We start from the raw sequence: 15,376 nt of genomic DNA on the forward strand, positions 1-15,376 counted from the left end.
GACCCAAAATATTAAGTCCGCACTTTTTGGAATATAATCTTACAATTCTAATAAATTAATAACTTGAATTAAAATTCTCTTCAATTCTAAATTTAAAGCCCAACACATTTGGAAGGCTGGGGTGTTTCTAAAATGTTTCAAAATCTCAAAACTCTTACCTTTCATCATTTGACTCCAATAAATAATTGTTCAAATTTGACCCACTCAATGTCCAAATTGCAGTTTCAATCCTTTGATATTAGTCCTTCAGAATCCTTTAAAAAATTCTGTCATTTTTTTAATCAAGAGTTTTCATATAAAACTATGGTTTCTTATAATGTAATTAACTACAAGGGCTGATGCTCATAAGTGATTTAAAACACGATCAAATTTTAAAACTCAATAAATTTCATTTGTGAAAATCAAAATCAACGATGATCATTATCGTTATATTTAGATGATTGATCATAAACGATATTTTATTCTAGTGTGAAGATATATGTTTTGTTCTAATTCTTTGAATATGATATTAATTATCTCTCATCAAGATAATAATAGTGAAATACTGATAGAACACCATTTTGACCCTTTTGGGTCATATGTAGTTAGTTCATGAATTTGACATTCTTTGTCAGGATAAAACTTTTAGTTTTGCTACCTTAACCCATTGGGGAATGATATCTTTGCCTCTCAGAGTTACGTATTATCCATAATAATGTGGTTAATTTCAAGAATAAAATTCCAAAAATTAAATTCTCCCAAAGAAAATTAACCAAATAAATGTTTCCTTATATTGCAACTTAGTTTTCATAACTATGTTTTCATATCCTATGTGTTTTTGATGATTTCAAAATATTATTAATTGATTACTATTTCTCCTAACATATATTAGAAATATTGCTTTTATTATTTGTCTATACTAACATTTTAAGAAAATCATACTCCAGATAGTTGAAGACTTATCTTGGGCCGGTTGAACCTGATTTCAAAAAGAAAAAAAGAGATGGAAGAAGGAGTTCCTTTATTGGGGAGAAATCCCCTTTAATTGTTTAAATGAATTCTGTCTTGTTTTGGAATTGTAGGGGAGCTAGAAAGAAAGAAGCTTCCCTATATTTGAAGGAGTTAGTGAGGGATCATAATGTCTTCTTTATTGGTCTTATGGAGACCAAGGTCTCAAATTTTACTAGAAAGGATATTGACTGCTTTATTGGAAAGGATTGGGAGTATTGGCATCATCCGACCATTGGTTCTTCTGTGGGATTTTGGTACTTTGGAATATGAAATTGGTGTCTTTTATGGTTAAAGATACTTCTTCTCAAGCTATTATTGGTGACCTCTTAATTCCTACTTTGGGAACTTGGAGAATTGCTACTATCTATGGTAGTAGAACTTGTGTGGATAGAGGTAAACTTTGGAAACAACTTGAAGATTGGATGGAGGATTCCACTCCCTCAATTATTGGAGGTGACTACAATTGTATTCTAAGCAAAGAAGATAAAAGAGGAGGTAAAAGATTTCTTTTTTCTAAAGGTCCTAAAGAGATGAAAAGCTTTATGGTGAACTATGATTTCCATGACATTGGCTACATTGGACCAAGGTTTACTTGGTGTAATAATAAAGAGGGGACCTCTCGGATTTGGGAGAGGCTAGATCGTTGTCTTTTAAACTCTTCAGCTATTCAGAAAGTTCCTTTAGCCATTACTAAACACCTTGCTAGAATTGCTTCTGATCATAGTCCAATTCTTCTTAAATTGGATACTGAATTGAGAATCAAGTCCAAGATTATCAGATTTGAAGACACTTGGAGATCTTATCCAGCTTGTAAGAGCATTGTTAATTATGCTTGGAAAAAGAAAGATGTGGGGAATGAGAGTGAAATTCTTCAAAAGAAGACCAATAGAACTCTAAAAGCTTTGTTTTTTTGGAGTAGAAACAAATGTAAAAATCTGAATAATCTGAAAGAAAAACTGAAGGAAGAGATTGAAGAACTTCAAAAGAAGGAGGCTTTGGGTGAAGATTGGAATGAGGAGGATCTCAAATTGCTTCGGTTTAAAGTTCATGAATTCAATGTCACTTTAAGAAGGTTATCTACTTGGTGGAACCAAAGAGCAAAAGCTATATGGCATGAAGAAGGTGATATGAACTCTAAACTTTTCCACAATTTTGCTACTGCCCGTAATAGTGGAAACAGAATTAATCAAATAAAGGATGAAACCAATGAGTTAGTAGTTGATGAAGATCAAATCCAAAAAGTCTTCTTTGATTTCTTTGAAAAAAAATGGCAATTTAAAGAGTGCAAGCTGACGGATTGGCCAACAGTTTTACAAAATCAGAAAATTATGGTGGATGATAACTCTATGCTTAATGAAGCTTTCACGGTTGAAGACTTGAAGAGCTCGGTTTTCCAGCAAGGTAATAATAAATCCCCTGGCATAGATGGGATTACTTCCTCTTTTTACAAAAGCTTTTGGAGCATTGTTTGGGACACTTTATGGAATGCAGTTAACAACTTCTTCTTAACTGGTAGAATGTGTAGAGAATGGAAGGATACTCTTATTATCTTGATTGCTAAAATTAAAAATCCTTTGGTTCCAGCAAATTTCCGTCCCATTAGCCTTTGTCAAATGAACTACAAAATTATTGCTTCTATGCTTGTAAATAGATTAAAGAAGATTATCTCTAGATTGGTCTCAGAAGAGCAGATGGCTTTCATACCTGGTAGATCTATTTCTGAACATTGTCTCTTAGCTCAAGAGATGTTTCATAAGTTCAAAGTTTCCAAGCATAAAAAAGGAGCTATGGCTATCAAACTTGATATGGAGCAAGCATATGATAGTATGGGTTGGGCCACTCTTCATCACACTCTTATTTGGTATGGCTTTCCCAACTACTTTTCTAATTTGCTTCTGGAATGTGTTACTGAGGTGAGATTCTCTATTTCTATTAATGGCTCTAATTCAAATTGGATTAAGGCTTATAGTGGATTTCGTCAAGGATGTCCACTCTCACCTTATCTCTTTATTTTATGTTCCCAACTGTTGTCAAATGCTATTAATCAAAGAGGTCAAAATCTTGGTATTCAAATCTCTTCTGGAGGACCTAGGATTACTCATTTGTTATATGCTGATGATGTTCTAATTTTCTCTCATGCCACTTCCTCTTTGGCAAAGTTGATGAAGAAAATTGTGGAGGACTTTTGCAATTGGTCTGGCCAAAGAGTTAATCTTAACAAATCCCAGATTTTATTTGGGAAAAATGTAAGAAAGAAAATGAGGAAGAAAATCACCAATTTGCTGGGCATTAAAATGGTGAAGGAAATGATTTATCTTGGTGTGAAGATGGCTCTTAGAAGACTTAAAATTGCTGATTTTCAGGAGCTAATTGGCAATGTCTTGGATCGGTTAAATGCTTGGAGCAGGAAATCTCTTTCCTTGGGAGGTAAAATTGTTCTTATTGAGAGCTCTTTACTTTCTATGCCAAACTATCTCATTACAAATTCTTTAATTCCCAAGAGAGTTCTTCTTGAACTTGAAAAGCTTTGTAGAAACTTTATTTGGCATAAACAAAATGGTGATAGGGGTATTCATTATGTGGCTTGGGATGAGATATGTAAACCAAAGAAATTTGGTGGGTTGGGTTTACATTCCCCTTTATCTAGAATTGGATCTCTTAGATCCAATGTGGCTTGGAATTTTCTTCAAAAACCGGACTCTTTATTTCACAAAACCATGAAGCACAAATATGGGGATGACATTTTACATGAAGCTCACCGTAAAACTGGCTCTAGTGCTTGGCATATCCTTTTAGATGGAGGAAAGGCTTTGAAGAATATTGCTAGGTGGAACATTGGCAATGGAAAGAGTATCAATGTTTTGAATGATACTTGGTTGCATGATAAATGTTTAAACCGTTGGCCCACTTTTATCAATTGTGTTTATCTTGAGAATGCCACAATTAGTGAGTTCCTTTTAAACAATGGAGATTGGAATTATTTCAAATTGCAAATAGCTTTCCATCAAGAAATTATTGAGATCATTTCCCAAATCAGCATTGATATAGAGGTTGATGACAACATTGAATTGATTAATTGGTGCTCGGGCAAGACCGTTTCAGCTCTCTCTTTTGAATATGTTGTCTCTAATAGATTAAGTGATGATGAATATGGGTTCTTTAATTGGTTGATGAAGCTAAAACTAAACAAGAAGGTGGAAACTTTTTGGTGGAGACTTGGCAAAAAGGGAATCCCAACTAATGTTTTTTTCAAGAACCGAAAAATTTCAGATTTTATAAACTGTGCTAGAGGTTGTGATTCCATTGAGTCTTATGAGCATATCATGGTTAATTGTAAATACTTGATTGAGGTAATCATGAGAATTCGTGAATGGGGTATTCAAATACCTTTCTTCAATTCTTTGGATGATTGTTTGCATAGTTTAAAGGCTCTAACGGTTCAAAATTCTGGAATGGTGAAACTCTATTGCACAATTGTTTACTTGTCATGGAAGAATAGAAATGAAATTCAGCACCAAAAAACTGCTATACCGAGCTCTTTAGTTGCAGCTAATGCTCTTTATTTGGCTACCTCCAATGTTAATCCTTTTCTTGTAAGTTGGGGCACTAATCTCCCTAGGGAGTCCCTTCATCCTTGGTGCCCCCCTCCAAAGGATTGGATTAAAATCAATGTGGATGCTTCTCTACTTGGATCCAATCAAGCTGGGATTGGAGGCATTTTCCGTGATCACATGGGAAGATTCATCAGTGCTTTTGGGAAAAAGAGAACTCATTGGAATATAGCTCAATTGGAGCTTGATGCAGTTTTTGCGGCCAAGGACTTCCTTTGTGATTGGATGCTTGAATGCAAAGGAATTATTGTGGAGAGTGATAATGTAAATATTATCAATTTCATTCATGATTCTTTGAAGAAGAAGAATAAATGGCTAATGGATAGATGGTCTTATAAGGATCTTTGCTTATTAAAGGATTTCAATAAGGTAATTTTTCATTATGTTTCTAGAAATTGTAATAAGGTAGCTAATTGTTGTGCTACCCTTGCTTTAGATGATAGTTTTTATTTTGATAGTTTCTCTTTGGAAAACATTCCTTCCTTATTATGGAACCTTATCGAGGAATGTGATCCTTTTATTACTTGTAATTAGTTTCTTTGATTTTTAATGCATTAAATTGCTTTCTTCAAAAAAAAAAAAGAACCAAATATATAGACATCAGGCATCATGTCATAAGGGATCATGTATCCAAAGGAGAAATTGAACTCATTCATGTTACAATAGAAAATCAATTTGTAGACATTTTACAAAACCACTAGCCTTTGATACTTTCAGTACATTAAGAACAAGGCTTGGTGTGATTGATTTGAATGCTTAATTAAAATGATTCTGCAATATTGTTGTTTGTTTTTGTTAGTGTGTTATGTGTCTATTGATTTTGTGATTTTCTTTATATATTTTTTTTATTATAGTTTGGTTCATGTTTAATTTTGCAAACTTCTGTCTGTTTTGTTTTGTGTTCTCTCACATCTAGATTCATGATTTGGAATATTGACTTGGAAATTTAACTGTATATCATCTGTACGATATTAATTTATTATAGGACAAAGTGTGTAGCATATTAATTGTCGATTTGAACGGTTTGCATGCAGTTTTTTAGTTTTTCATATCACCATTCGTCTGTACAATCATCATGATCGTCCGAATGATATATATTTAATCGTATGTACGCTTGTAGATGGTTATACGGATAAGATAAGTTTTTTTTTTTTTTTTTTTTTTTTGATCGTACGTACGAACATTCCATTCGTACATACGAATTTGTGGGGATTCACTGTAGGGGACATTTCAAACTGTCACTAAAATGATCTTAAATAATTGATCATCCCGGATGAACACCTCTACCTCTGTACGATCATTTTGGTCAAAAGTTTGTACAAAAAGATGCCTCATAACTTACATGCTTAAGAAAAGCCATTTCTTTTTTGGACCCATTCATTCATCCAGGCAAAATATTTTTTGTACGTACGAACCCAAATTCGTATGGAATGAAATTTTTTCGTTCGTACGAAATAATCATTTTCTCTTTAAATTGAAAGGTTATGAACTCAAACTTCATCCCCTCAAAAATCACTTTCAATCTTTCATTCTCCTAGATCTTCTCCATGGCTAGTTCAAGCAAAAGGCAAAAGGTTCTTGCTAAGGGACCCCCCTAAAATTTTACGAGATAACTTTCTGTCCAAAGTAAATGAGGAGTCCTTCCCTAGATTTGCATCTGCCAAAATCACTCCCTCTAGAGTCCTTCTCAAAGAACAACTCACTTTTAAGGTAATGCACCTTTTTTCTTCTACCCAATTTGGTCTTATTCTCACTTTGATCCATCTCTACAACAAGGAGACTTTCCATTACTTCCTTGCCGATATGTCCTTCAACTCAGACCAAACTGTGATTATATCATACGTTTTTAAGAAGAAAGTGGAGATCATTAAAGAAGACTTAGAAATATTTTTAAACTTAAGGACTCAAGGAAATAGAGCCCACACTTTTGCCTCCTCCACCAACTTTGACTGGACTGTAATAAATCAAGTCATTAGAGGATGTAGTGAAGCAAGCCATTTTACTAAGGTATCCTCTCTTAACCGTAATGCCCGTATCATCCAACATATTCTTCGAACTTCCATTATTCCTAAAGTTGGTGATAGAGTAAATATCACACCTCTTCTTTCTATAGTGACTTATTTGACTATGACAAGTGAACCAATAAATGAAGCCCAACTGATCATTGATTACTTTTATGGACTTTCTGAGATTGGCCATGTCTCCCACAAAAGGAAAAAATATAGCCTTAGGACATCTTGTGACCTACATTCTAGAGAAGAAATATGACCTAGTTCATCTAGTTCAAAATCTATAAGAGCTACTATAATGATTAATCTTTCCAAGCAATCTTTAATAAAGATCCACATGTAATAAGTAGTGATTCAGAGGGAGAAAGAAGAGGACCTCCACCTGAACCTTCTGGTACTCTAAATTTTAAGGATATGGTCCAGCGATTTGATCGGCTTGAGAGTCATTTTGATCAATATTTTGATCAAATTGAAACTCATCTTTAGCAGCAGGACTATCAACATCAGCAGGATATGGATTGGGTTAGAGGTCAGTTTGATTCAGTTAACAAGATTATGGCTATTATGAGTAACTATTTCAACTTCTTCAACCCTCTTCTGCCTCCTCCAAATCAGGGTCCTTCAGAGTGATGATTGTATTTCTATTTGATTCTCTGTACCAGATGTGATGTTGTGTGATTATTAGCTGTTATGTTTTTATATTTTATGTCATGTTATGTAATGTTTTGTGTTGTTAGTTCTTATTTAGTGTTTTGAAAAATATGTTTATTGATATCAATCGTACTTGATGTAATATCTTTTATTATGGAAATAAAAGTTATCATGTCTTGGTTTAGTGTTTTTTATTTCATTTCTAAAATGTGTGTTAGCCTATATGATCATCCTTAAAATATTTGATCTTATAAGTGCTATATCTCAAATTGCAACATAAAATAGAATTTATTAGAAAAATCTATTTTTTTTTTTAAATTTAAGTTGTGATTATAACTTAATTTAGTTAAGAATGTCAATCTCATGTCTCTTGTTAGACTAATATAATTTTTATATTATTATTGCAATTATGATATTTTCTTATTTTTTTATTTCTCTTATCAATATAAATATTATTGTTCTTAGAGAAATTTGAGAATTTAGATTATTGATTTTGGAATGATCAAGGTTACACTTAAAAATGTACAAAATATCAAAAGAATACGCAATGGTTCACAAATTGAAAAAGATGCATAAAATTAGCCCAAAAATATAAAAGATGCACAAAATATGCCATAAATATCGAAAAGATGCACAAAGCGCCATAAGTGGTAATTGATTCTTTCCCTAATCTTTTAATTCCAATTAATCTTTATATGATTTTATTTGATATTCAAATTTGAAATATACAAATTTTACATTCATCTACTTTGTAATGATTTTGTTTATCTCATTATTTAAATTGATTCATGTTTTTGATAATTTTTTTCTTGTTTATGTTATATCTCTTCTTAAATCATATGAATCCTTCTATTTCACTAATGAACTTTTTTTTTATTTGCAAATATATCTCAATCTCTTTCAAAAGATCAACTATCCAAGGCTCTTCATATGACTTCTAACATTTCTGTATTGTTCTATTTCTTCTTCACTTTTTACTATTGTCAAAAAGGGGGAGAAAATATTGTTCGTATTTAAATTATCATTGTATTTGTTCATTGCATTTTTTTTATCGTTGTTTATTGTGTGTGTTTCAGTGATTGTGTGTTAAAAATTTTAATTTTTTTTTTATGTTCAAATGCTCCTTATTCTCACATGCTTATTAATTCAGGGGGAGTTTAGGAGATACTTAGAAATTTGAAACTTATACAAACAATAATTATTTTTCCATCATCAAAGAGGAGGAGATTGTTAAGAGAGTTGCTACTTAGCATTTTGCATACTTTATATTCTAGTAACTTGTTATTTTGATGATTCCAGATATTATTGTATTGATTATTAATTTCTCCTAACACATTTTGGATGAAGTAATTTTGGCTCTTGTGTGCACTAATATTTCAAGAAAATAATACTCCATATAGTTGAAGACTTCAAATAAAGATCTGATTAAAATATTTTGTATTTAGGAGTCTGTATTTTATTCATTTTTTGAGTTAGAGAGAGTGTGATTATAATTGAGTAACTAAGCACACACACACTGGGGGAGATGTTTAAAAGTCAAAATTTCTTATACTGATCGTACGGGACGATCAGGTCAGTTATACCCCTCAATGAGCAATGGAATGAGCAATAAACGAGAAAATTTTCTAAGTCCTGATCGTCCAGACGAATTGTCCCATTTATCCCTAGACGATATCCTCTAGATTCTCACTTTAAACTATTCATCTAGATGAATTGTCCCATTTTTCCCTGGATGATGTCCTCTGAATTCTCACTTTGAACTATTCATCTGGATGAATTGTCTCATTCATCCCTGGATGATGTCCTCTAGATTCTCACTTTATACTGTTCATCCAGATGAAATGTCCTATTCGTCCCTGGACGATGTCCTCTGAATCCATGACATAATTAATCATCCAAACGAATTGTTCCAATCATCTAAGGATGATGTTGTTTGGACCCTTGACTTGAACTAATCATCCAGAAGAACTTGTACCATCATCCCAGGACGATGTCCTCTGTTCCTTAAATTTTTGGACCGTCCTGTAGTTATCTTCCAACGAAGTTTGGAAATAACTGTTCGTATCGGACGAACTATATTCGTATGGGATGATAATTGGGTACGAAGTTATTTCGTACCAATATACATTGAGTTCGTGCACAACAATTTTTACACTGTTCGTATGTACGAATTACGATCGTACGGGACAATCGAGTACGTACAGAATTAAAAAATTATAGTTTTTGGACAGTTTTTCATGTCTTTCTTGTAAAAGGTCTAATTAAAACTATCTTGTAATCTTTTTGTCCACTGGTCTTCGTGCAAATTGAAGAGATATTAAAGGAGAGAGTGTGAGAGAGTGTTTGAAGGATTTTCTTACTACTGAAGCGTGAAGTGCTCACTTGATACTCAAAGGTAAGGATATTCATTTGTGAATTATTATTACTTCACTCTTTTCTCTTGCCCTTTAAGATTTCTCGTGGGAAGATCTTGTCAAGGATATCTGGTTCAGTAGTAAGAAGGTTCTCGAGGAGTGTGAACAGCGGGAAGGTTCTTTTCCTACACTTGGAGAAATGTGAAAGGATGAAGGGTTCTCTGCCCACACTTGGAGAGTGTGAAAGGACGAAAGGTTCTCTGCCTACACTTGGAGAGTGTGAACAGCGGGAGGTACTCTGCCTACACTTAGAGGGTGTAAAAGGATGAAAGTTCTCTACCGCACTAGTTAGTGGTGGAAGAGAGTTTTTGTGAAGGCTTCTCCACCTTGCTGTTGGGGCAAAAGGAGAGACACTAATTGGTAATAGTATAATACCTGAAGTGGGAAACTTAAGTGAGTGGATGTAGATCGTGTTTAATCAAACCACTATAAATCTTATGTCTTTTTATTTTCTGTCGCTTATTTACTTTACTGATTCTATGTGATTTTTGGTTGAAAAATCTTTTTCAAAAACTTCATTAAAAAATTTGAATCGGTTTAAAATTTTATGAGGGAAATTTTTTTAAATTACAAATTCTCTGCCCACACTTGGAGAGTGTGAAAGGATGAAAGGTTCTCTGCCTACACTTGGAGAGTGTGAACAGCGGGAGGTACTCTGCCTACACTTAGAGGGTGTAAAAGGATGACAGTTCTCTACCGCACTAGTTAGTGGTGGAAGAGAGTTTTTGTGAAGGCTTCTCCACCTTGCTGTTGGGGCAAAAGGAGAGACACTAATTGGTAATAGTACAATACCTGAAGTGGGAAACTTCAGTGAGTGGATGTAGATCGTGTTTAATCGAACCACTATAAATCTTATGTCTTTTTATTTTCTGTTTGCGGAGGAAAAGGAAGGGCCCTTGACAAATGTGAAAATAATTCTGTTGGAGAATTAGGTATAATCACTAAACCTGATTTTTCCTATATATCAAATTTAGTTAAAAAATTTGATATTTTGAATATGGTTAATGGTGATATGATGAAGGAAGATGTAATAGAAGGGGAGATTGGTATGGCTGGATATGAAGTAGTATTGTTGGAAAGACAATGGAGATGAGTTGTCTAGAGGGTTATGACAGGAATAGATCAGGAAGTGGTTTGGTTAGGGATGGTGGTACTATTGGGGAGGTGAATAAGGTGATGCTTGTAAGAGAGCTAAGGTCGCTTGGGCCAATCAAGAATATTACTCGTGGTAGGAATTTGAATCATGGTGGGAGCAAAAGGAGGGAAGGGGCCTCATCCCCTAGATTGAATTAATAAATTCCTTAGCCTTTTGGAATTATAGAGGGGCCAAGAAAAAAGTGGCCTCTATATATCTTAAGGAGTTTATTATAGATCATGATATTCTATTTGTGGGGTTGATGGAAACTAAGATCAATGCTTTTGACATCGTTTCCTTTGAGAAAGTTTTGGGGCTTGATTAGGATTTCTTTCTTCTACCGTCAGACGGTTTATCTGGAGGTATTATGGTATTGTGGAGATCAAATTTGGATTCTTTTTAAGTACTAAAGAAGTCAGAATAATGTGTCATTGGGGACCTTAATGTTTTCAATAAAGGGGTGTGTATGATTTTTACTGTCTATGGGAGTAAGGAGGTTTTGAAGAGGAGAGGGTTTTGGGGTAGTATACAAGATGTGGCTAATAAAAAGGTCCCTTTGATCGTTGGGGGTGATTTCAATTGTATATTGTCTCGATAGGACAAGAGAGGTGGAAGGAAGTTTGTGTTCTCACAAGGTCCTAAGGAGATGGTTGATTTTATGAATGGGAATGACTTGCATGAAGTGGGGATTGTTGGACCAATATTCACTTGGTGTAATAATAAAATGGGAGGAGGCCGAATTCTTGAGAGGTTGGACAGGTGTTTGCTCAATTCCTTGGTTATCAATTGTGTTCAGGTAGCAGTGGTGAGACACTTAGCCAGAGTAGCTTTAGACCATTATCCAATAGTGCTGAAAATTTTTGAGTCATCTACAAAAAGAAGAGGGATTCTAAATTTTGAAGATGTTTGGATTTCTTATAAAGCTTCGGTACACAATATCGCTAAAGTATGGAGTAAAGAATTTCAAGGAGATGATATGGAAATCCTTAATAAAAAATGTAAGAAAGCTTTGAAGGATTTGTATTATTGGGGCAAGGCTAAAGTAAAGGATTTATCTAAGGAAAAGGAGAAACTGAAAGAGGAAATATTTCAGATTCAAGAAGAAGAAGCTAGTATGGGTTGGTTAAGTGAAGAGAAGTTTTGGGTGTTGAGATCAAAAGTCAAGGAGCTTAATGTGATTCTTGCCCTGTTGAATACTTAGTGGAAGCAAAGAGCAAAGGCGAAGTGGATTGAGGATGGGAACACTATTACTAATTTTTTCCATTCATTTTCAAATGCTAGGAGAAGTGGGAAATGGATTTCTCAAGTTATAAATTAAAATGGAGATCTCACCGAGGAGCCTGAGGAGCTGCAGGTTGTATTCTTCAATTTCTTCCAGGATAAGTGGAAAGAAAGGGGTTGCTGTGTGGATAACTGGCCTGTCCCGAGAGCAGTTTTGGATGATCCAGATATAAGAGGTTTGAATGTAGATATTTCAGATTTGGAGATATTGGAGGTAATCAAAGGGTTGGGTAGTAACAAATCCCCTGGTTATGATGGCATAACCTTTTTTAAAAAAAAAAACTTATTGGAGTATTATAGGGAATAATGTGTGTCAAAGCAGTGAGAAGATTCTTTGGTACTGGTAAAATGTGCAGGGAATGGAAGGACATTCTTGTTGTGCTTATTCCTAAAATAAGTAACCCAGTCTCTCCTACTGGTTTTCATCCTATAAGCTTGTGTAACTCTATCTATAAAATTGTGGCTAAGGTTTTGTTGAACAGGCTATTGTTAGTTATTCCCAAGGTTATCTTAGAAGAGCAAGTTTCTTTTGTTAAAGGGAGGAGTATATTGGATCATTTATTGCTGGCTCAGGAGTTGTTCAATAAGATCAGGATTTCTAAATCAGGTGTAGGTATGGTAGCTATCAAGTTGGACAGGGAACAAGTCTACGACAGCATGTGTTGGAAGACCCTTTATAAGATGATGAGCATAATGGGCTTTCCAAAGAAGTTCATGAATTTGGTGATGGAATGCATTATGGAGCCAAGGTTTTCTATCTTAATCAATGGAGGACTCTCCAAATGGATCATGGGTAAGAGTGGTTTCCGTCAAGGTTGTCCACTCTCCCCCTTTCTTTTTATCATGTGTTCCCAATTTCACTCTAATGTCTTTTTCCATGAAGGCAATGACTTAGGCATCAGGATTGCTCCAAGGGTTCAGAAGGTATCACATTTTCTCTATGTAGAAGATGTCCTTTTAATTTATGATGCTAAGTTGAAGATTATTAAGAAGGTGAAGAGTATTTTAAGTGATTATTGTGGCTGGATGGGACAGAGGTTAAATCATAAAAAATCTGCTATGATCATTGGTAAGGCAGTTGAGAAGAGAAGGAAGAAGAAGATTGCAAGGATCATGGGGATTAAGGTGGCAGAAGAATTAGATTATTTGGGAACCAAGATGGCTCTAAGGAGATTGAGCAAAGAAAATTTTCAAATTCTTTTGGACAAGTCTTTGAAGATATTAAATGCTTGGTGGAATAGATATATTTCCTTAGTTGGGAAATTAGTTTTGGCAAAAATTGATTTTTATAATCTTCCCTTATTCTTAATGTCTCATTCCCTTATTCCATTTAGAATGTTGACGGAATTTGATAAGCATTGTAGGAATTTTATTTGGAATAAGCAAGATGGAACACATGGGATGCATTGTGTGGCTTGGGAAGAGCTGTGCAAATTGAGAGCATTGGGTGGATGGGGGGCTACATTTAGTTGTGTCTAGCTTGGAACCAATGAGGGATAAGTTTGCTTGAATCTAGTAGAAAGACCAAATTCTTTCATAAATAAAATTCTATTGGCCATATACGGTGAAGACTGGTGGAGGAACGAAGCATTAAAGGGTGGTTCATTGGCATGGAGAATCATAGCTAGTGGTTGGAAGGCTCTTAAAAGTCTTGTTAGAAGGAATGTGGTGAGGGGTATAAATATAAACGTATTGAAGGATGTGTGGATATTGGATAAAAGTCTACTCAGATGGCCCACTTATGTTGCTGACTTTGAAGATGATAAAACTACACTTGACATATTTATTCAAGATGGCAGATGGAATATAGATAAGTTGCTTCTTTTTTTTGGGAAGGACCTAGTGGTTTTGATTAGCAATATTCAAATTTGCCAATGAGAAGATGTGGACTTCATGAAGCTGAAAAAGAAATTATCGAGGAAGTCTATTTTGGCTATGATAAGGGAAGTGAATGCAAAGGAGGTTGTAGATGTGGATCCTTAAATCATGGATTCACAAGATAAACTTGAATGCTCGGGTGGAGTTGTTTATATGGAGATTGTGCAAAGGTGCAGTTCTAACAGCAAATTTTTTTATGAAAAGGAAGTTGGGTATAAGTAATTTATGTCCAAGAGGTTGTGGGGAGGTTGAGAATGTAGATCATGTGACCAGTAATTGTTCGAAGTTGTTAAAGGTAATTAGTAAACTGAGAAAATGGGGATTTCTTATTCATTTATTCAATACTTTTCAGCATTGCATGGAGGAGCTGAAATCTATGTCTGAAATGTACTCAATGATGGTGAAGATGTATTACTCTTTTTTATGGTACTCTTGGAGCAACAGGAATAAGTCTAAACATGGGAAGATTGAACATAGTGAATTAGTTATTGCTGCAAGCGTGATCAGCTTTGTTAGATTGGATAAATGGAGCAAGGTTCTCTCAGATTACTGGGATGCTGGCTAGTCCTATAGACTGTTTTCAGATTTCTGGCATTCCCCTCCACTTGTGTGGTACAAAATAAATATAGATGCTTCATTGAAGAGTAACTATGGAGTAGGTATTGGAGGTATTGTAAGGGACTACAAAGGAAGGTTTGTCCATGCATTTGGCTTTTAAGGTGTTCATTGGGACTTAGAACAAGTAGAGCTATATACATTTAGTCTTTTAAAGGAAGTTTTGAATAATTGTCTATACAATGCTAAAGGTGTTATTATAGAGGGAGCAATAAAAATGTGATCCAATTTCTTCAAAACATGTACAACAAATAGAAGAAATTAGGTGGTTGCATTGAAGATGAAGATTTTTTTTGCTCGGGTTATTGGAATAGCGTTATTTTTCAATTTGTTGGTAGGAATTGTAATAGGTTACCAGATTATTGTGCTAACTTAGCCATTTCGTATGATTTCATTTGGGACTTATTTCGTGAGAGTACACTTCCTTCCTCCTTTGTTATACTTTTAAAGGAGGAATGTGATTTGGTGATTCACTCTCAATAGCTTGTATCCAGAATCTTTGGTTTGCATTATTTAATACAAATTGCATTTCTTTTCAAAAAAAAAAATAATACAGATGTTAGATATATGCCAAGAGAAAAACATAATTTAAGGCCATGTAAGATAGTTGAAAGCTTAGCATAATTGTCAAACACTTCTGTAAAGGACCAACATAAGCAATAATTAAGTTCCCAATCTCATCCCTAATTATACCTCCATAACCACAAACAAAATCTTTAACTAAATATTTAACATTAAGTTTGTAAATGTTGCAATGTGGTTTAATCCAATAAACCAGTATGGAATCAACAA

General features: G+C 34.3%; 1 protein-coding gene across 1 annotated transcript; it reads left to right on the plus strand.

Annotated features, from left to right (window-relative positions):
- Positions 1 to 1,274: 1,274 nt before the first annotated feature.
- LOC114580820 lies at positions 1,275 to 14,534 on the plus strand. The gene is made up of 7 exons (XM_028699510.1): positions 1,275 to 2,154; positions 2,272 to 2,391; positions 2,482 to 4,865; positions 12,189 to 12,305; positions 12,392 to 12,884; positions 12,975 to 13,216; positions 14,322 to 14,534. The coding sequence occupies exons 1-7, from the start codon at positions 1,275 to 1,277 to the stop codon at positions 14,532 to 14,534; spliced, it is 4,449 nt and encodes a 1,482-aa protein (XP_028555343.1).
- Positions 14,535 to 15,376: the final 842 nt, after the last annotated feature.

This window comes from Dendrobium catenatum, unplaced genomic scaffold (assembly GCF_001605985.2).
Source record: "Dendrobium catenatum unplaced genomic scaffold, ASM160598v2 fragScaff_scaffold_1328, whole genome shotgun sequence".
NCBI classification, from domain to species: Eukaryota; Viridiplantae; Streptophyta; class Magnoliopsida; order Asparagales; family Orchidaceae; genus Dendrobium; species Dendrobium catenatum.